The sequence below is a fragment of the Eretmochelys imbricata genome, chromosome 1 (genome assembly GCF_965152235.1).
Source record: "Eretmochelys imbricata isolate rEreImb1 chromosome 1, rEreImb1.hap1, whole genome shotgun sequence".
NCBI classification, from domain to species: domain Eukaryota; kingdom Metazoa; phylum Chordata; order Testudines; family Cheloniidae; genus Eretmochelys; species Eretmochelys imbricata.
This window is the reverse complement of record NC_135572.1, coordinates 108,460,722-108,484,664: the sequence shown is the minus strand read 5'-3', so window position 1 is coordinate 108,484,664 and position 23,943 is coordinate 108,460,722. Positions and strand designations below refer to the sequence as shown.

Genomic DNA, 23,943 nt, shown 5'->3' with positions numbered 1-23,943 from the left:
TAAATTCCTGGAGGCAGAGAGACACACATTTCTACCCAAGAGAGGTGACAGGTAGGGCCTGAACCATTAAGTGTGTGCCTTTGAGGAAACCAAAGAGAAGGAAGGTGTCAAAGGTGCAGTTAACCCAGAAACTATGATGGGTGATAAACAATAAGGGATGGGAAAGAGAAGAGAGAGTTGTAGCAACCTGATTTCACAGTTGTTCATTTTAAACATGTGCATATTATAGAGCTTCAGGGTGGTTTTTAGTATGTGTACCAAATAAGAGCAATAAAGGTACTATCTATTTTTGACTCACTTATTGTGATAGCACAGAAGAGATGAATTTTCAAGGGAGATTTAAACAAGAGGGTACTGGTTTAGCAGGTAAGTGTAGGATGTTCCATAAAGGGGGACGGCATGACAAAACATGAACAAAATATGACAAAGAAACAATGAAAACTGAACTTCAGTGAACGTCTGCTGGTGAGTGTTATGCTAGTCACAGGCTGAGTTGATTCATATTCTAAAATTTCTCCTATAAGGAAAAGAAGCCAGCTGGGTAGACTTGGTAATGGCTTTGCTTGGAATGGAAACTAAGCACCAAATTAATCTGTGAGCTGACTGAGGGTTGAAAATTTAGAATAAAAGCTCAGTTGTCCTTCCATGGGACAAATGACAGGTCAGGTTGCAGAACTAACATGGAAGGCTAGAAAATGATTGCATTATTAATTCTTAAGACAGTGTGTGGGTGGGGAGCAAGAAGACGGGGCTTTGCAAGAAATCTAGTTTAAGATTTTAGAAAGTGACATGAGGATATACAGGAATGTAAATATACAGGAATGTAAATATATAGTAGAATGCCAAAATAAAAACTAACTGCTAATTCTTATTAATTTCCCTCATTGCTGTTATTTATTTTATTTATTTAAATACTTCTTTTCAGATGCTACGGTGATAGAGTCCCTATATTTATCATCATGTGCTATTTGCTTTACAGTAGCACGTTGGAGACCCAATCAGGAGTCTATTGTTGAACGTGCGATACAAACAAAGAAAAAATAAATAAATAAAAATGGAGCCACTGCCAAAAGAACTCACAATCTAGGACTATGACAAGACCTAACGTGTTGATGAAACAGACAGACATGCAGTAGGATGTCCGATTGAGGAATGGAAAGATGAGGTAACAGTAAAATCATAATATTTAGCATAACAAGCAGTTGTTCTAGAGGTTGCTCTTTACTCGTGACAGCCTGTGTAAATTAACAGGATAATGGCTCTGTTTCCCTTTTGTTTCAGAGACTATTACAATTAACATAACAGTAATCATATATCTAAGGAGCAATAGAGTCTAAAACAACTCCCTTGACTCAGTAAGACCAACACGACTCTCTGTTCATAGTGGGATCCAAGGGGATGACCAGTAGCCCCAGTAAAATAAGGGTGTGTCCAGTGCCATCATCAGAAGCAGTAACAAGATGTCCCCCAAAATTAGAATCAACATAGTCTATGCTAACAAGTCTTTGTGTTTGTTTCTGTGTGTTTGTTATTTTAGGTGCAGGGTAAAATTTTCAAAAGCCTCAAAGTGATTTGGGAGCCTAAGTTCCATTTTCAGAAGAGACTTAGGCTCTTAGGAGTGTGTGTGTGTGTGTGTGTGTCTGACGAGCCTAAGACTCACTGAAAGTCAATGGGAGTTGGCATTTAATTCACTTAAGCAATTCTGGAAATCCCACTAGGCACTTATCTGCATCTTTAGCTGGTTAAATACCTTTGTAAATCTGCCCTTAGGAGCCTAAGCTTCATTGAAAGTCAATGGGATTTAGGCTCCTAAGCGCCTAAGTCACTTCTGAAAATAAGAAGAAGGTGCTTTAGAAAATTTTACATTTAGTCCTCTTCAATGAGTTGGATCTATTGATATTTGACTTCTAAATTATATATACTCACATTAACTATTTCCAAGAATTTATATCTAATCCAATTTCCCCTTTTTCCCTGTAAAAGGACTGCCTCAACTGGATCCCTAATGTAGTAATGAAAATGCAAGGAGAGACTATATGATAGAAAGGAATAATGTTCGCGCTCTTTTACCTTTGAAATATACTGTATGTTAAATACATTTCTTATACTCACTGTATAGCAGCAGATCATCATACAGGACATGGAATAGTATAATACAAAATAAGTTCAAACAACAAAGAACTAGAATATTGCTAAAACTATAATCAATAGGAATATATTCGAGATCAATTCTTTATTTCTTTCTTCATCCATAATATTATTAAAGGCTCAGATTTTTGTCAATACTGTTTGCCTTTGAAATGCAGCAATAACTTTATCAGAGAGTTTAGCTAATTTCACTGTATAATTGCTAGGAAGTCAATATATTCTACTAGCAGTGTTGATTCTGAAGGCAAATATTACAACAGAAGACCTCTATTTCTGTGGCATAAAATATAATAGATAATATTTTAGCTGAAATACTCTGCAGTGGTTTAGGGAAAGAAAGATAACATCTGCGGGAAGATAAACTGTCAAGTTTCCCGGAGGAAAGTGGATTTTTTTTAAATACAAAGGTAAACATAAAATGACAAGAAATTTTTAACTGTCTAATTATAAATCAGTAATGAATAAACAAGGATGTCTACACAATTATTACTAGATGTACAATTATAGGATAGGCACACTGAACCAAATTTACAGAATCCTTTTACTCACCTAGACACAGTATGTGTCTATTTACTGAAAAATACAAGAACACCCACAAAATGCCATTTTAGTAGCAGTTCTTGAGTCATTTTTAATAATTAAACAAATCCCGCTATAATTGGTATAACTTTAGAAACCTTAGTTTTTTTCATTATTCTTTATAAAAAATCTTTTCAAAATTCATACCATTAATGTCACAGAAATGTGTTTTACATGTACAGCTGCTAAAAGCCTGTTCAATTAAAGTTTTGATTGGGCTTCAAAATAACTTGTATACAATGTATACTATAGTAAGAGTATTATTATTTCTGGTATTTAAAATGAAACGTTTCTTTCAATTATTAAGTTGTGGATGACATATTTTATAAAACTATGGTACTGATTACAAAGTTAAAGCATAATGTGGCACATTCGAACAACAAAAAAGCACTTACTTTTCATTACAAATAGGAGACTTTGTGAAAGGGAATCCTTATTTTTTTCAATAGCTCCAACAGTTTCATAAGTCACCTGAAATCAAATATAATGGCATAATTAGTAATGTTTAAAACTGCGTTTAAAAATCTTTCAGCTGTAAAGTCAAATATAAAATTATAGTTGTAGCTGCACAGTTATGGTTGCAACCAGACAAGCCCTGTTTCTACCCTTCCCCCAATCTCACCAATAATTTTAACTAGAATTAGTTTGGCCTTATTTATTCCGTCTCTGCAAAGCATGTTGAAATGAAGTCAAACTGATTTTGAGATACATTCACCTTAAAATTATTCAGATTCAGGATTTTGACTGATATCTATCATTTCTTTGTGTCCCAACAGATCAAAACCAGCTTGTTGCTATGCTTTCAAGCTTTCCACAGAGTTAAATGCCCTTGACGACTAGCGCGTAGGCTGCATTTGAAGGAAACAGTTTGAATAAAGCACTATGGTTAATATCTTTTGTACTTTTGCATGTAATTGTAAGTAAGTGTGTGTGTGTGTAGCTTTGAGACCTTGTGGGGAGATGCAGAGTTATTCTGTTGACATGCTAGACAGCCAGACAAGGTTCGACTCATCAGAACCAACGAGTCAATGAGCTCATTGAGGCTAGGTGGAGGGACAGAGAAAACTTGCGCCAGTGATTATATCCATGCTACAGCATTTTAAATTTACGAAGTGCTTCACAGTCATTAGTTAATCCTCACAGTAGCACTGTGAGTTAGGACATTGTAAGTATGATTTCCACTTTACAGGTGGGAGTCTACAGAGAATTATGAATACAGTCCTGCTTCAGGTTCTTTTTACTTATGTCACATTTTTAAAGATACAGAATAAAGATAACCTCCAGTAAAAGGGTGGATTTTGGAAAAAGACCATATTGTGTGTGTACATTATGTGATGGAACAGCACAACAGGCCTCTGGTATCACATATTTGTTACCTCATACCTGGACTACAGAAATGAAATCTCCCTGGACACGAAACTCACAGACCTTAGGAAATTGCAACTAATACAGCAGTGTTTCTCCTCAGCAACAAAAGTTACCATGAGCACTTCAAATCTCTCCTTTGATCACTATACTGGTTCCCCATTGATACGTAGATCAAATTCAAGATCTTGGTCCTATTCTTCAAGGAATTCAAAGGCCTGGGCCAATAATCTAAAGCACCACCAGAAGTGCTGTGCTGAGGACCCCAGACAACAGTTTCACTCCTCTGGCACATTGGAGTTGTCTACTGCATAGGAAAAGTTTTGCTGTGCGGGAGACAGAGCTTCTTGTGGCCTGCCCAAGACTCTAGGAGCAACTCCTACGGGATCTAAGAACCACAATAAACCTCCCCACTTTTTATTCCAAGGACAAAATGCACTTCTTTTACTGAGTGATCAACAAGAAAAACACATAGTGCTGCAGACATCCACCTCCCACAAAATATAAAACCCAACCAAAACAAAATCAGTCACACACTATTATTCCCCCAGGTAGAGGAAGAGAGAAAAAGGAAAGACCCACATGTGATGGATGCATAACAAAGCGGAGGACAGTGATGCAAACACCACCTTCCCTCCCTCCGGATGGATCCATTACTCCTGGAACACAGTTGTACATGCCGGTGGGTAAACTGAACACAAAGTGGTTCTCAATGAAGCCTTAACATTTGCGTTTCTTGATTTTCTGTATTCAAATTTCCAAATTTAATTTTGCATTAACATCAGTTTTAATATTTCATCTCATATTACATGAATGTTCATAAAATCATAGAATCATAGAATATCAGGGTTGGAAGGGACCCCTGAAGGTCATCTAGTCCAACCCCCTGCTCGAAGCAGGACCAATTCCCAGTTAAATCATCCCAGCCAGGGCTTTGTCAAGCCTGACCTTAAAAACTTCTAAGGAAGGAGATTCCACCACCTCCCTAGGCAACGCATTCCAGTGTTTCACCACCCTCTTAGTGAAAAAGTTTTTCCTAATATCCAATCTAAATGTTGAAAATGCTAAAATGATTTCTCTCATATCTAACAATTGTAAGTAGATGCCAAACCATGACTAAGGCTGCAAGCAAGGCCTGCATTAACAATACACCTTGGGTACAATTTTGAAAGGTGCTTAATGTGAGCTTAAGTCCCATTTTTAATATTACATAGACACTTAGAGTCTCAGTCCCAGTGTCATTCAAAGAAATTTAGGCTCTTATGGTACTTAGGTACTTAGTAATACTGATCGGTAAAATAAGTTGCTTTGATTAGGTCATTTGACAATTATGTAATGCTGCACAGACAGTCCTCAGGCTTATGACACAATTGGTTCTTGAAAGTCGCATCTTAAGTCGAAAATGTAACTCGAATTTCCCGTAGGAACAACGTCGGATCGAGCATCGTAAAGTCAAAACTGACATTGTAAAGTCGAAACACGATGACAATTTATAAACGTATCTCGAATGTCATAAAGTCAAGGACTGCCTGCCTGTATTACTCATGAAAAAAGATTATATGACTTGGATCTATATAACACGTTATGTTAATTACATCATTTGACAATCATAGAAAAGGCCTGACAATAGAACTGCGTGCAATTTCTTTTTTTTTATGACAATATAATGTAATTCTCCAATGGCACCTCTTATGAACAAGCAGTATATTTACTAAACTATTAGTATAATTTAAGCACACTATTAAATGCTTTTAGTGTTCTTAATGTAAATGTTCCAGCATATTTGTCCATGAAAAATAATTTACAGAATTTATTTTACAAATCCATAATATCATTTCTTAATTGAGAATGTTAGGCTTTAACTAAATTAGAAGAAGAGTTGTTATCCATGGTTATAGTAAGTAAAGCAGGTGGAGATAATAAATTATCATTATATGTCTGCACAGAAGTGAACAAATTTGGGAACCTGGGGTACTGATTTAATTCAGTACTAAATGATGGATTGTTATTTAATAAGACATCTCTTATATTACCTGTGGTACATAAAACAATTATTAGGAATCTTATTTATGATGAAATTACTATTCTCCCTTACAGAGTATGTCTACATAGCAAAAACAACGCTGTGATAGCAAGTCTCAAAGCCCAGTCTGCTGACTCAGGCTTGCAGGGCTTGCGCTGCAGGGCTAAAAATTGAAGTGCAGACATTTGGGCTTAGGTAAGAGACTGGGCTCCGAGACCCACTCCCCTTTCCGGGTTTCAGAGCTCCAATCAAAGCCTGCATGTGTACACTGATATCTTAACCCCACAGTGCTAGCCCTGAACGCCTGAGTCAGTTGACCTGGGCTCTGAGACTTGCTGCTGCAGGTTTTTTTTATTGTTGTGTATATATATATATACCCACACTTTTTCTTGCTGCCATGGTAAATTAAGTCGGTGCTTCAACTCACTAAAGAGTGATTCTGTAAAAGTGGTCTTATGGGGCTTCATATGTACTATCTCACAGTGATTCTAGTTCACATGTGCTCAGTTCATAAGTAAAAAGATGTTCTACTTTTTTGCCAGCCTTGTACAGTCAGTCATCTACTCGGACAGTGCTGCTAGCTTTGAATGTCAATTGGTCCACTTCTCTCATAAATCTCTACACTTTCAAATTTCTATACTCCTTATGCATGAAATATCCTCCCTAGACTAATAAAAAATTAGTCCACTCCTTCTTCATATTCATTCCTCAGCATCAACTTCTGCTGTGATGCCTACAAGAAATGGCTACACTGAATCGTTGTCAAGCACAGCTAATGTTTTTTAAAATAACTGTAAACTGTTCAGAACCATTGAACTGTGTACATAGCTAATCTACGTAACTGCATGCCCCTATCCTCGTAACACCTTTTCACCTTCCCCACTTCTCTTCTACTGTTTATTACAGTTGTTTGTTGCATCTTATTTCAAACTCTTTGGTGCAGAGACTATCTCTACTTACATATTTGAACAGCACCTAAAGTAATGGGGATGAGACCCTGTTTGGGGCCGTTGGGTGCAAAACAATATAAATTAAAAACAGTCATATGTACAGTACCACATGACATCTGGTTTCAGTAAAAAGAAATGTTTGGGTTGAGTTTATGTTTTAAAGTGGGTTAAGTTCAGAGGGGAGGGGTTTTTTTTCTTTCTTTATTTTCTACAACCCAGATAGTCTACCCTTAAAGGTTTTCACTATTTTTAGTGCCACAGAATCAATAAAGGCCAAAACAGAACCTGGGAACTAGCCCCTTTAAAAATGTAGGGAAAGTACATATCTGAATTTATGACTCAGGCCTTTGATGGACTCAAACCAGAACCCCAAAGATAATTGGGAAACAAGATCAGGATTTGAACTTTGATCTGACTCAAAGTGCATCTGCATTCAAATCAGTTAAAATAATGACTGACTTTTAATAATGAGATATAGTGTAATAAACATATTTTGCATTGTTTTGCTAGTATTACATTGTTGTGGTTGGTTATCCACATTATGTAAAATTAATTTAACATTTCATGCTGATAAAGCATCTCACCATGATACTCTGCAAGACATTTAAGATGTAGACACTAATCTTAATTTGCAGTTAAAACATTTAAATTCAGTTAATGGTAAAAAAGACATTTATCATTTTGTATAATTTAAATGAACACACTGAGTGCAGATATCAACACACTGGGCCCTCATTGGTACTTTATTTATTACTTTCCTGCCAGAACATAAAGATGTAGTTAAAAGAAGCTATCAAGTCTTTGATGAAACAGATCACTTAAAAGCTTGAACCTATCAATCTCTTTAGTTTTCTTTCTAGAACCTAAACCTTGTTAAGTGAACATTCTTCATGTAGTCTATGATGATTTATTCTAACACGCTGATAGAAATAATAGACCATGAAGAGGAAAATCTATTTAGCAGCAAAAATTGGCTAGGGGTTTTGTGGGGATTCTTTTTTTTTTGCGGGGGGGGGGGGGAAGACCTGTAAATGAACCTCCAAAACCAGGTCTGATATAAAAAAACACAACTAACTTCTCTCTGTGAAAGACAACATCTTTGTCAAATAACCTTTAGTGGCTCAGGTATAACTTAGAGTAGACTGATTTGATTTTTATGTCTGGGGATTCAGCCTGGGGAAAAAATAAAGAAAATAAAAGCTTCCCTATTGATTAATCCCTCTATCTGGTCTTTTGATTTAAAGGTTCAGTTTCAGAGTCTTCCTGGGCTGTAAAACTGTCTCAGACAAGGCTCCCATTGGTGAAGGTGAGTTGACAGTTGAGAGAGGTATTTTTGACACACGCATACTTGGGAAATTGAACAGACATTGATCTGCACTAAAAGGACATTATGTAAACAGCTTTAAAGAACAAAGAAGCTGGTCTTTTGGTCTGATCAGTTTATTACAATTCTGTAGGTCAAAACTGTGGTAAGGTATGTAATATCAAGAGATCTATCAAATTTGTTAATGTGTTCATAAATTTAGGCTGCATAAAGCTTGAGCTATAATGACAAACTGTTCAGATAACATGGATAACATGCTGATAGAATCTCTCAAGTATCAGTATATTAAATATCTCTGATGGTTTAAGATGTGGCTGTTAGCACAGTACTAGGATGATATATTTCAGATTTACTTACTGGTACGTTAACACCATTTATAATAAAAGATATTTTGAGCCCTGGCAAATGTTCAGAAATGGAATACTATCCTTTCGCCCTAAAAAAATCACTTCCATCAGCAAGGCTAACAGACTCCCCCTCTCCCCCGCAAATCAAATAAATGAACAAATGTAATTTTATATTGTATTATTATAGGTGGTTGCTTCTGCACTTTTTTCTGCAATATCAGACACGCATCTGTCAATACCCTTGTAGCATCCGGCAATGTTTTCTTCACTGAAATCAGCCCAACAGTCTCACAACAAATACACTGAATGCATAAACCAAGAAAAGAACTCAGAATTTCTGGCACCAGGGCTGCCAAGCCACCTGCCACCTAGGGCCCCCGGTCATAACGATTCCCTGTGAGGGCCAGGTTGAAGTATTAGCGCCATTTGTTTGTTCTGTACCACGGGGTGTGAAGAAGCCATTTCACTCTGACTAAAAAATATGTGGCTACAATAATTTGAGCTACCTGAGGACATCAGGCTGTCTGCCTTCTATTGTTCAACAGACTTGTACCCACTGTAACTTTCTACTAAACACACAATGGTTCTAGACACACTGACTGAATTTAAGTGGGTAACCTTAGAGTTGAAAGCGCCATATTCAATTATCAAATGCCTTTATACTGATCATTCATTTTCTACCCTCTGAGCTTAATTCACCTGTCATTTACACGCATGTCAATCATGAGAAACTTCATTGAAGTTAAGGGAGTTACATCAGAGTAAAACTAGTATAAGTGAAATCAGAATCGGGCCCCCTTATTTTACATGTCGGGATCTCCAAAGTCAATGAGTCATCCAATTTAATTGAAGACTATAACAAGGGCTATCAAAACCTGCCAAACTATTCTGATACTTTTTTGTATGAAATTCTTATTTTGGATTTCCAATAAAACCCGATATATTTAAAGGTCTGATTTGCTAGCAATTTACACCATAAAGCACTTAACAAAATATAGTAACAACAGAAGCTTAAGAACAGCATCAGCAAATGTAAAATCCCTAAAAAATTCCTGGGGGAGTGTGGAAGAGAGAGGGTGTTCTATTTTTTAAATGAACCCATTAGGCTATGTTAGTTTGGAAAAATCTGCATTTTATGTACTTACTTATTAAACAACTATTCTTCTGTTCTTAGAAATGATACCCTATGATAGTGACATAATGATCCCACGAGAAATGAAAAATGCAAATTTATTTTTGAAAAATGCTCAATCACTATTCAAATAGGGAAGCTTTAACATTTCAAAAGGATCTTTCTCTCTTTGCAAGACAAGAGCCTCTTACCCTCAGTCAGGATTATATCAACAGCTTGTCAAGACTTGCACACACGGGGCCAGCTGCTTAGCTGGTGTACACCCTGGAGTATCTCCACTGAGTTTAATGGAGCTCTGGGGAGTTACATCAGCAGAGGCAGTGGCCCATTGTTCATACTTTAGATTAAACATCATTAATGGTACTGGGGAAAGGTCAAACCAAAGTCTCTTTAATAAAATGAAATTCTAAGGAGAAAACACAAATGAATGAAAGGTATACCATTTACCACTCAAATCCTAAGTTTTGGAACTAGGTACCTGAGGCTTTGATCTTAATTAATGGTCCTATTGAGTGTTTTGTAAGAGGATACCACAAGCACGTTACTCCCTCCCCCTGCCCCCATGTGGTTTTTTCAACGTGCTTATTGTTCTTGTTATGAGTTTAATTTTCATTCCTTAACTGCTTCACTGCTGCTCTTTCATGCCAACTTGTATATTGTTCTGGGGTGCGGCAGCATTCTAGCACTATTCTCACATACCTTTATCATTACAATAGAACACTGTGTCATGCAATCTACCTAGCTATCATAGTTATATAGCACATATCTCCACATTATCTAAGCCCAATATGTTTGCTACACTGAGCAGTACTGCAGGAGAATGTTGCTCTAACTACCTGGCATGATGAAGAGTTATGTGTTATGCACTCTTGGTGAAAAGCTACATTTCTCTTGGGGGGGTGGGGGAGAGATGCACGCACAATATAGTATATACGTTCTAAGAGTTATCTATTCAACATCATTTGTAATTAAGTACAGTAATCTGATATCCCAGTTAACCATGATTGTACAGGTAACCTAACCAATTATAGTGAAATTGAGGTTTTGATCAGTTTTTATCATTGATCAACTTGGCTGTGTACCAAGCTTATCTTTCCTGTCTTCTCCCTGTCCAAAAAGGAAAGAACCTAGGGCATAGTTGTCTGATATAACACAGGGCGTATAGAACCTAGGACATAAAGCTTATATATCTACACACACACACACAAACACTCACACACACACTCTACATACACGAATGTAGTTTATAAAGACTATCTTTAAACATAGGGCCTGAACCTGCAAGCCGTGAAACTGCTATGGGAGTTCCATGAGCAGATGGGTTTGCAGCATCAATGGCAAGAAAGGGAGAGAGAGAGAAAAGGCCAATCTAATTAGACAGAAGGACAAAATCCTGCAATTCTTATTCTGTGTCCTTACATGATGATTTCATTTGGAGTTTTGACTAGATAATGACTGTATGGTTTAAACCATTGATTCTATACACTACATTCAGAGCACAGAGCATCAGCAGCATATCAGAATGAGCCTGAAGAAGGATTTTTGAAATTTCCTTTGGGCCAAGAAATTCTCATATTGGCCCTGTACATCGCCATCTTGTACTGTGGCATATTAAATACCAAGAGAAAACATAAGGGAGTATAAAACATATTTTCCGTATCTGCAAAAAGAGAAGAGTTATTGTCCCACTGTCAGAATAGTGCCTGGACTTTTTTAAAAAAAATCTGATTTTGATTGTTGGGACAGAGGGACAATGTGCAGACAGAGATGAAGGAAGAGAATTAATGTAAGAAGAGGGAGAAAGAGTACTGGATTTCAAAGCCAGTCAAAATTTTCCAAATTATGATTTTTGGTTGGAAAAAATGTGATTGATGTATTTTTCACAAAAGTTGCCAAAAATTCATCCTGTTTTTTGACCAGCCGGAGTGAAATTTCAAAAAAAGCATAATATTTTGCAAAAAGAAAAGGAGGACTTGTGGCACCTTAGAGACTAACCAATTTATTTGAGCACAAGCTTTCATGAGCTACAGCTCACTTCATCGGATGCATATTTCGGTGAACATTTTCACAAAAAGAATCGTATCTTTTTTTATCTAGACCTGTACAACACGGTAAGGGTTTTCAAAACTTCTCTTGGGCCAAGAAATTCTCATAGTGGCCCTACCAATCATCACCTTGTACTGTGGCATATTAAAGATCAAGAGAAAATAAAGGAGCAGAGGTATAGTCTTTCTAAGTGGCTCAACCCCTCCTCCGCCCACGGCCCCGCCCCCACTCCACCCCTTACCCCAACCCTCCACCCCGCCCCACTTCGCCCAGCCCCATTCCATCCCCTCCTCCAGTGTGCCCTGCCCTCACTCCTCCTCAACCCCACCTCCGGCACACCGCTGAACAGCTGATTGTGGAGGGCAGGAGGTGCTGCGAGGGAAGGGAAAGAGCTGATCGGCGGGGCCACCAGTGTGTGGGAGATGCTGCGGGGAGGGGAGGAGCTGATCAGGGTGCTGCCAGTGGGTGCTGAGCACCCACTATTTTTTTTCCATGGGTACTCCAGCCCTGGAGCACCTACGTAGTTGGCACCTATGTAAAGGAGTACAAACTAAATCATTTATTTGACAGCCTATGAATTTTGAGGTATTAGATGCTTTCTAACAATGTATTGTCAGATAAACTGATTTGTTTGTAATGGACTCAGCTCTTTCTGTTAGCTGTCAGAAGTTGTTAGTTCAGAAGCTTTGAAGAATCTCTTTTGTCCTTACTGCCCTTTCCCTTAGCCTTATATGATTAATTACTCATTTCTCTCGACTCACTTACCCGTCCAGCGTAATGCATAACAGTGAAGGAAGGACTCTGATCCTTTGGTGCAACATTGCCATTTCCATCTTTTGTGGAAAAATATACTGCATTTGTGTCTGAGGTTTCCAGGTATGATTGAAGGCGTTTAGAAAGATTCTGTTCTATTGACCAAATGGATTGGCTTTCTTCATCCAGCATTGCCAAAAAACCTGATGGCTTCTGAAATGAAAAAAGGATGATCTTAGATTTCTCTGTTTTTACTCATAGGCAGAATACTATTCTTCCATTTACAGTAAAATGTCTTGTTTATTAAACAGAATTGTGTATCGCTATAAAAAAAAAACTTTTGGTTAAAGTCTGCTAAGCACATCAGATCTACAAAAAATGCAAAGATTCACATTTGATTTACTCTAAAATTGTGATTATCACTAATCTCTTAAGAAAACAGCAAGAGATTATGCTATTTCATAGAAATCATACTCCAGAAATCAATTCCAAGGATAGAAGAAATCTCCATGGTCACAACAGGAGTCAGAGTTCTGTGGTAGTATCTAGGGACTGCTATATAGACCCTACATGTGGGGTCCAGTGGATCAGCATAGGCAGTTAACCTCTGCCAAACCTCTTTCCCCCATACTGGTGCACAGGGCAGTTATGAAGGCCTCCTTCTATGAACTCTTTGTCCCTGTCACCTTCTCTAGAGACACCTAAATCAGGAACTGCTAGCCTGGATTTTTATTAGCCTAACACACACAGAGCATGTGTATAAATATAAATGGTGTGTAAATGGGTTTGAAAACTACCTGAAAGAAAAAGTCCAAGGATTCTGTATGGTTACCAGGAGAATATGTTGTTTCCATAGTAACTCCCTCCTGTACACATTCTGCTTCCTCTTGTAGAAAAAGCACTTCATTGATATACTGGTGTATCTTCTCATTGATCATGTTGACACACAGCTATTGTAAAAAGAAGGAAAAATGAGTAATAGAAATTTACAAAATAATTTATCGATACAGGCTTTACTCTGTGTCAAATATCAAACTTGATGAAACGTTGATGTACAGTGTGTGATCTCTTGTTAAACCAGAGATTAGGAAGGCACTGGGGAAATGTACATTGTAACTACTATTAGTACTAAACTGAGAGGAAACAGTTCTCTGTTTATACCGATTATTGTGAATTCTACATGTTTGTCCAAATTTTACCAGTACTCTCTGATATATTGGTGTATATCTCAAGTAATTCCGCTTATTAAAGTGGAGTTACACCATATTTACATAAGACACCACAGTGAGGGGAGGTAGTGCATCACAGGACTCCAGTGGCCATACTGCATTATGGGAGATGAAGCCTGGCTGGAGAACCCAGCAAATAGAGGAGAATGGGGACATGAGGCAGCCAAACTGTAATTCTGACAGGGCAATGCATCAAAATATATTCATTTCCAGCTGAAAGTGATTGGGTTTTGGCAGAAAATGGAAAACTTAATTTCAAGTATACAGCTTTTTGACAACACACAAAGAAATAAATATTTTCTTCAGAAAGCACACACATTTTGCAAAAAAATTTGTCTAGCTGAGAAGCCAAATTTCAACTGAAAAATAGTTCAGACGTAATTTTTTTGATTGGACATTTTCCAAGACTGTTTTTTAAAAAATAGAGATATCAGCCTGTGGAAGAATAAATATCCGATTACTTCATGGAAGAGTGTTTCTTGAAGTATTTTATTCAAATTAAGTAGAAAATAGTCATAACTATTGTGTAAAACAATGCTAAGAAAACAGACGGTTGGAAGAACTGAATTATGAGGAAAGATTAAAGGCTGAATGCATCCAGTCTCTTTTCAGATTAGACCTTAGTCACATGTTTTTTTTGGCTAGAAACTGTGTCATCCAGGAATAAAGGATGTAAAAATAGTTCCAATCAATTATGTTTTTTTTAAAAATGACTAAAATATGTAGTTCAGTCTTGAAAGTACATGGTTTACCATTAAGATCAGCAAAAAGACTCCAAATGATGGACATTTCAGAACAGGTTTTGTACTTTAAAACCTCATACAATTGCACTCTGCTTGCAGTCACTTTTCAGTGAAGCTGTGTAGCACGACCAATAAAAAAATCCAAAACAAAAACAAAAATCAATTTTATAATTAATTGAGTGCATATCCAAATACAGAATAATAAAAAGAAAAGTCTTAAATGCAACCATCTATTTTTAGTGATATTTCTCAAAATTAATCAATTTCACAACTTTTTCTCAAACACTTAAAACTGAAACTAGAAGACTGAATTACACAAACAAGCAATACATTTAGGAAAAGATACTTTTTTATATAACTTTATATAATATGTTTTATCCTTCATTTTCAGAATTCTAATTCCAATTACAGTATCATTCTTCTAGAAAAATTTTAACATTACTTTAAGAGACAGCTATAACATTAAAAAAAATCTATCTTTTGTTTAACAGAGTATCTGAATCCTCATCATGAGAAAAATGTGTGCCACTACACATTCATGACCAGACACCATTTAATTTTACACAAGAATATTTTTTTAAAAAAGTTAATTTGTTAAAGTAACTTGTCACGAGTTCAAGATTATAGAATCAGGTGCGGAAGGGATCTCAACAGGACATCTAGTCCATTCCCCTGCAGTCATAGCAGGACTAAGTATTAACTAGACCATCCCTGACAGGTGTTTGTCTAACCTGCTCTTAAAAAATCTCCAATGATGGAGATTCCACAACCTCCCAATTCGTTCCACTGCTTAACCACCCTGACAGCTAGGAAGTTTTTCCTAATGTCCAATCTAAACCTCCCTTGCTGCAATTTAAGCCCATTGCGTCTTGTTCTATCCTCAGAGGTTAAGAAGAACATTTTTTCTCCTTCCTCCTTGTAACAGCCTTTTATGTCCTTGAAAACTGTTATCATGACCCCCTCAGTCTTCTCTTTTTCAGACTAAACAAACCCAATTTTTTCAGTCTTACCTCAAAGGTCATGTTTTGTAGAGCTTTAAACACTTTTGTTGCTCTTCTCTGGATTTTCTCCAGTTTGGCCACATCGTTCCTGAAATATGGTGCCCCGAAATGGACACAATACTCCCGTTGAGGTCTAATCAGCACGCATTAGAGCAGAATAATTATTTCTTGTGTCCTGCTAATACATCCCAGAATGATGTTCGCATTTTTGCAACAGGGTTACACTATTGACTCATATATAGCTTGTGGTCCACTATGACCCCCAGATCCCTTTCTGCAGTACTCCTTCTTAGGCAGTCATTTTCCATTTTGTATATGTGCTATTCATTATTCCTTTCTAAGTGGAATAGTTTTCATTTGTCCTCATTGAATTTAATCCTATTTACTTCAGACCATTTCTCCAGTTTATCCAGATCATTTTGAATTATAATTCTATCCTCCAAAGCACTTGCAACCCCTCCCAGCTTGATATCGTCTGCAAACTTTATAAGTGTACTCTCTATGCGATTATCTAAACCATTGATGAAGATATTGAACAGAACCAGACCCAGAACTGATCCCTGCAGGATCCCACTTGTTCTGCCCTTCCAGCATGACTGTGAACCACTGATAACTACTCTTTGGGAATTGTTTTCCAACAGTTGTGCACACACCTTATAGTAGCTTCATCTAGGTTGCATTCCCCTAGTTTGTTTATGAGAAGGTCATGCGAGATCATGCGAGATCAAAAGCTTTACTAAAGTCAAGATATACCACGTCTACTGCTTCCACCCAGTCCTGCTTGTTCCCCTGTTAAAGAAAGCTATTAGGTTGGCCTGACATGATTTGTTCTCAACAACTCCACGCTGACTGTTACTTATCACCTTATTATATTCTAGATGTTTGAAAATTGATTGCTTTATTATTTGCTCCATTATCTTTCCAAGTACAGAAGTTAAGTTGACTGGAAGTTAATTCCCCAGGTTGTCCTTATTTCCATTTTTATAGATGGGCACTATATTTGCCCTTTTCCAGTCTTCTGGAATCTTTCCCATCTTCCATGACTTTCCAAAGATAATCACTAATGTCTCATTCTCTGAAATGCTTCTAGTTCCACATGCAGGGCCAGTTAGACAGGCAGAAATGCAGAGTCTGAATGCGTGGCTGAGACGATGGTGAAGGGAAGAGGGGTTTAGATTTATTAGGAACTGGGGAAACTTTTGAGAAAGGGGGAGTCTATTCAGGAAGGATGGGCTCCACCTAAACCAAAATGAAACCAGATTGCTGGCACTTAACATTAAAAAGGTTGTAGAGCTTGTTTAAAACTGGACCACTCTCAAAACTGGGTGACTGGGCAACAAAATGTCTGATGTACAATACTTGAGTCAATCATAAAAACCCAACATGCTATTCTGTGAAGGCTTTCCATATTTCCACAGAACACTGGAGGTTAGAGGAAAACGATACATTGCAATGTTTCAGAGTGGTAGCCGTGTTAGTCTGTGTCAACAAAAATAACGAGGAGTCCTCGTGGCACCTTAGAGACTAACAAATTTATGTGAGCATAAGCTTTCGTGGGCTAAAGCCCACTTCATCAGATGCATGCAGAGTGAATTTTACTGATCAATACATTGCGGCATATTACAGCGACAGTTCAATTTTCAATGGTAAGACACTGCAAGTAGAAATGTGTCATTCAGATCCTCAGACCTGAACTTATGAGAGTGGATTCTGCTCCAGAAATCAAAAAGGAAAGTAAGTTCAATTGGCTACATATCAAGAAGCAAGCTCTGATTGCTGTAGATGCGTCCAATTGGTACAGACACACTAAGCATAGAGAAAGAGTAAATTCTGACTCCTTAGGTGATTCTAGTAAGCGTTGGAAGCGGAAACATAAGAGAGGAGAGGCGGGGGGCTGCAAGTGAGCTGATGGCACTGGACCTGAGCAAATAATTAACTTGGGGAAAAAATCAGTTTGTTTAGAACTGAAACTGAGGGATTTTGACTTTTTCAAAGTTTTTTCCTCATTTTTTATTTGGCCAAAACTAATTGCTGAAATTCCCAAATATTTTCAGTCAGTTCAAAACTGCATTTTTAGGCAAATTTACTATTCTCCAAAAAAATTTTCCCAACTCTAGTTTTCAGCTCCATTATACTGAGAATGGTTTTCCACCATACTCATGCCAGCATAAATTAGAGCAGTACAAAGGCTCCTCTATATTACAGTGTCTAATGACACCTACCAAGGGACCATTAGGCCAGCCAGCAATTTTTGAAGTGAAGGGCACTCTAATCATGCTCCCTACCATCCCAATATGTCTCTTTCAGAGAGTGTAGGGAGAATATTAATTGAAAAGTTTCAGAGTGCAATTTGACAGTTAATGTAATAATTCAAACAGGTAAAATGTAAATAATACACTAAAATTAAATTATACTAAACAAATTCTGCTAACCCCGCCTCTCCTACTGAGTGCTATACCAAACACAACACTAAACAGTAACATATTTTCTAGTCAAGTACACAGCAATGACAGACCATGTAAGAGCACACATTATACAAACATCTGCATCAAACTTAGAAGGAAATGTAACAGTAATATGAGAAACTAACATCATTAAAATTATCCATACAGTAAATACTACATAAACACCTTTAAGTGCTCTTGATTTGCTTCACTTTTGCCTAAGCCACTTAACATTAACTATGGTGCTTCTTTTCATTAAATTCTTATTCTTTTATTATTTACATGCTTCTATTTGGTTCCATCATGTGCCTCTTCAGTATGAGAGTCCCCATTTCTATACAGGTGGCATCAAGATCTATGTGAGATTCCAGGGCCACATGAGTAGTATCATTGAGTTACTCTGTTTTCATCAAATATCCCAGACCAGATGTCTCAAACTTAGGCCATGTCTACACTTACCAGTAGATCGGCACTGCTGCAATCGATGCAGTGGTGTCGATTTAGCGGATCTAGTGAAGCTCTCCCGTCAACTCCAGTACTCCAGCTCCCCAAGAAGAGTAAGAGAAGTTGATGGAAGAGCATCTTCTGTCGACACAGCACGGTGTAGACACTGCAGTAAGTCGACTTAAGCTACGTCAACTTTGGTTACATTATTCATGTAACTGGAGTAGCATAATTTAGGTCAATTTACCACAATAGTATAAACAAGGCCAACTGAAGTGTATCTTCTCTGAGTCTCCTGGTAGATAACAAGTTCCCACCCTTTATGATCTTTAATAATGATCACTTAAAGTTCAGAACAAATATACTGTTTATTGCTCACACATTTTTACTGAATCAGACTAGCTGTCCACTTCTACTGCTAGGAAATGTTTGTGGCTTAGGTTTGAAGTTGGAAAACTTACAAAAGGGAAGAAGGTTAAGTACTGCAAGAATTATAGGAAACCAGAATGGAACTCTTTGTTTCTACACTATTAAACCAAAATAAGTATCTTCTATGTCTTTTTCAGTAACTGGTAAAATTTGATGGTACTTAGTAAAGTAAATCCTCAACTCATCACCACATTAAAAATGTATCCTAATTGGAAAGTCTCACAACCATACTTTGGTGGCAATTATAGCTGACTAAATAGCACAACCTATAAGCGTTCCCCAAATCCAAAGGCAAGTGGGAGACAGAAATGGTTCTGGACCTCAGCTAAGCACTATAATTTAATTAAAACTTTCCCAATCACTTGTTCTTTATTTTATATAAGATAACATTTGAAAAATATTGCCAAATAACTCGGAGATTGTAAAAAGAAAACTTGATGATTGTCAATCAACTTTAATGCTGTAGAAGTAAACCACTTGAAAATCTCTCATATTCTCTGGTCATGCAAGAAGATTACCCTCTCTGAAAATGCATATACAGCATGCTGAGTAAAGCTTATGGCTGTTTTATCAACCCATCTATCAAGCTGTGTGGTATCGGCCTCAATGAGAAAGCTCCCCTGCCAAGTCTAACTGAGAAAGGTGTGATCTAGCTTGAGTAAAAAAAAAAGTAATCCTGAGATACAAGGCAGAATCTTCTACTTATTCAGCATGGACTGAGAAGTTATTTTGAACTTGAATGCAGACAATCACTCATTACTGCAGAAAATATCTTGGTGATTTCTTCTCTTGTCCTGGCCACTCTAACAAAACAAAACAAAGAAGCTGAGGGCAAAGACTCCTCATAGAGCTATGCTTGGCACTTATGAGACGTCCACATCATTATGTATAGAACTAGCTGCAATATTTTCAACTAAATGTACTTTTGTTGAAATACACAGTTTCATCTGAAACGTTTCATGAATGTATATAAAATTTGACCAAGTTTTTGACAGGAAGGTTTCTGAAGTCCAGGATGGACTCTGTTGTAACTTTGAATATATAAATAGATATAGGAGTGGGGAAAGAGAGAGATTAATCAGATTATTTTTGGTCCTATGTGGAATTAATTTTTTTGTTGTGATCTTCAAAAGTTGTTGGGAAATGGAATTGTCATTCTCCAGCCAGCTCTAACTATATATTTTATGTATTCCATTAATAGAATCAGTTTCTAATAATTTATTTGGAATTCCTGTATTAGTCTTTATTTGTTATGCATTTGTCTTAGTTTTGTATTCATTATTATTGCTTTATACAGCAGTAGTGTCCTATATAATAGTTTGTTCCTTATATTCAAATGAAATAAAATATACCTGCCTTCAGACAACCATATATTACGCATCATTAATACCTTGTTGCAGTAAGTAGGCATATGCTCCCACTGATGCCAATAGCAGAAATCTATTATGATCTCAAAACCAGACTCTATGCCTGGTGGCATAAGAGAAAGATATATTTTTCTGCATTGTAAATCCCATTAGGTTTGTTTATTTGTCACAAAAAATCCTTAAATAAAGGGTTTTTAAATCCTATTGTTACTATGGATGTATAAAATAGAATAAAGAGGTACCTATCCCACCCAGACACATTATAGAAACAAAACAATTAATAGTAGCTTGCACCCTGAGATTCAACAGAAGCGAACCCTCTACAAAACAAAACTTTTCTCTCTTCTGTGCAGATTCAACTCCCATGTTAAACAATATCCTTATAGTCCTTTGGGGAAACATTTCATCTTGCTCGGAAATCATGTTGCTCGTGGTGTCATTTGCCATTTCACAGAAACATAAAATCGTGTGAATGGAGGGGACCTTGAGAAGTCATCTACTGCAGTTCCCTGCACTCCAGGCAGAATTAAGTATGATCCAGACCATCCCTGGACAGGCGTTTGTCTAACATCCTCTTAAATATCTCCAGTGACAGAAATTCCACAACCTCCCTAGGCAATTTATTCCAGTGCTTAACCACCCTGACAGTTAGGAAGTTTATTTTAATGTCCAACCTAAATCGCCCTTGCTGTAATTTAAGACCATTGCTTCTTGTCCTATCCTCAGAGATTAAAGAGAACAAATTTTCTCCCTCCTCCTTGTAACAACCTTTTATGTACTTGAAAACTGTTCTCATATGGTTCCCCCCCACCAGTCTTGTCTTCTCCAGACTAAACAAACCCAGTTTTTTCAATCTTCCCTCAGAGGTCATGTTTTCTAGATCTTAAATCATTTTTGTTGCTCTTCTCTGACTTTCTCCAATTTGTCCATATCTTTCCTGAAATGTTGTGCCAGAACGGGACACAATACTCCAGTTGAGGCCTAATCAGCGTGGAGTAAAGCAGAAGAATTACTTCTTGTGTCTTGCTTACAACACACCTGCTAATACATCCCAGAATGATATGCTTTTTTTGCAACAGTGTTACACTGTTGACATATTTAGCTTGTGATCTACTATTATCCCCAGATCTCTTTCCACAGTACTCCTTCCTAGGCAGTCATTTCCCATTTTGTATGTGTGCAACTAATTGTTCCTTTCCAAGTGGAGTACTTTGCATTTGTCCATATTGAATTTCACCCTATTTACTTCAGACCATTTCTCCAGTTTGTCCAGATCATTTTGAATTTTAATCCTACCCTCCATAGCACTTGCAACCCCTCCCAGCTTGGTATCATCCACAAACTTTATAAGTGTACTCACTATACCATTATCTACATCATTTATGAAGATATGAACAGAACCAGACCCAGAATGGATCCTGGCGGGACTCCACTGGATATGCCCTTCCACCTTGACTGTGAGTCACTAATAACCATTCTCTGGGAATATTTTCCAACCAGTTATGCACCCACCTTATAGTAGCTCCCTTTGGGTTATATTTTCCTAGTTTGTTTATGAGAAGATCATGTAAGACAGTATCAAAAACCTTACCAAAGTCAAGATATACCACATTTACCGCTTCCCCCCATACACAAGGCTGTCAACGAAAGTTATTAGGTAGGTTTGGCATGTTTTGTTCTTGACAAATCTATGCTGACTGTTTCTTAGCACCTTATTATCTTCTAGGTGTTTGCAAATTGATAGTTTAATTATTTGGTCCATTATCTTTCTGTGTACTGAAGGTAAGCTCACTGGTCTGTAATTCCCTGGGTTTTCATTTCCCTTTTTATAGATTGGCACTATATTTGCCTTCTGCCACTCTTAAGGAATCTTTCCCATCTTCCAAGATTTTTCGAAAATTATCACTAATTGCTCCGATATCTCCTCGGTCAGCTCCTTTAGTATTCTAGAAGGTATTTCACAAGGCCCTGGTGACTTGAAAACAACTAATTTGTCTATGTAATTTTTAACTTGTTCTTTCCCCTCTGATCCTACCTAATTTCCACTGGCACACACTATGTTAGATATCCAATTACTATGAAACTTTTTGGTGAAAACTGAAACAAAAAAGTCATTTGCCACGTCTGCCACTTGCACATTTTCTATTATTGCCTTTCTCCCTTCATTGAGTAACAGGCCTACCCTATTTGTGGTCTTGCTCAGGTTTCTAATGTATTTGTAGAATGTTTTCTTGTTACCCTTTATGTTTCTAGCTAGTTTAATCTCGTTTCATAACTTGGCTTTTCTAATTTTGTCCCTACATATTTGTGTTATTTGTTTACATTCATCCTTTGTAATTTGATCTAGTTTCCACTTTTTGTAGGATTTTTTTTTTTTTTTGAGTTTCAGATCACTGAAGATCTCCTGGTTAGCCAGGTTGGTCTCTTGCCATAATTCCTACTTTTCCTACAAAGTGGGATAGTTTGCTCTTGTGCCCTTAAAAATATCTCTTTGAAAAACTGCCAACTCTCTTGAACTGTTTTCCCCCTTAGAGTTGCTTCCCAAGGGGATCTTATCTACCAACTCCCTGAGTTTGCTAAAGTCTGCCTTCTTGACATCCATTTTCTTTATTGTGCTGTTTTACCTCCTACCATTCTTTAGAATCATGGACTTTATCATTTCATGATCACTGTAACCCAAGCTGCTTTCCAGTTTCAAAATTTTAACCAGTTCTTTGTGCCAGAAATATAGTGCAACGGAAACAAAATATTGTGTTAAGCTTCTAATATAAATATCAGTGACCTGCAGAGTGCTCCAGCAAGGAGCAGAATATTTCTTTACGTTATTTTGAAGACAAATGAATTACAATTTTGTTGGTCATTTCCTTTCTATGGTATTCCATCCATCACAAACACAATCTAGTTGGTAAACCGAAGTTTCAGATAACTTATTTTATTTCCAGATATGATGTGCCCGACATAAAAAAAAGACATATTTTAATGTTGGGTACCTAGTATACACTTTGATATGTCCACCTTTCAAAATAATTGGTTTCTTGGGAGGTTAGACATGTCCTAATAGTAATTAAGCAACAGATCAAAGCGATTGGGTCGGCAGCAGAGAGAAATGGCCAGGGCAGTAGAGAGATGGTGTAGAAAGAGGTGAGATAATCAGATCCAAGTACAAGGTAAAGAATAAGACATTAAAACCTTATTGTGAACATAGGGTGGTAGATCTTGACTTAAATGACAAATATTATTTTTACCCTGTTAAAGACCAAAATGGAGCTCTAAGCCACTTGTTACATTTGGAGTGAGGGGAGTGAAATACTTGCAGCTGCTCCTTGAGGCATTGTGCTCATGGCCACTGTATTGTCTCTTATCTCCCACAGCAGCAACAGCATTGTAACCATTGTGCACCCTGTCCCATTCTGCTGCCCCAGGGCTTGCCTAGCTCTGCTGGCTGATGCAGAGGCTAGCAGGATGATGGCTACACCACTGCTTACCTGTGCATATGGGCTCTGAAAAAAAATGTGGGAATTCTTGCAGAGCTGGGCAGATAACACTATGTCACTTGTTCACACGACCTCTAAAGAATTACACGTGGATCTGCCATACACTCTGTAGTAAAGCCAATGCA

General features: G+C 37.3%; 1 protein-coding gene across 1 annotated transcript in view; it reads right to left on the bottom strand.

The window, feature by feature from the left end:
- The window catches only part of MYO16 (myosin XVI), a 474,546-nt gene that overhangs the window by 123,885 nt on the left and 326,718 nt on the right, over nucleotides 1-23,943 (bottom strand). Inside the window, exons 21-23 of the mRNA XM_077807065.1 lie at nucleotides 13,465-13,617; nucleotides 12,680-12,880; nucleotides 3,123-3,198 (exon numbers count right to left, since the gene is read on the bottom strand). Coding sequence (XP_077663191.1) covers nucleotides 3,123-3,198; nucleotides 12,680-12,880; nucleotides 13,465-13,617 — 430 coding nt within the window. The remainder of the gene's footprint in view (nucleotides 1-3,122; nucleotides 3,199-12,679; nucleotides 12,881-13,464; nucleotides 13,618-23,943) is intronic.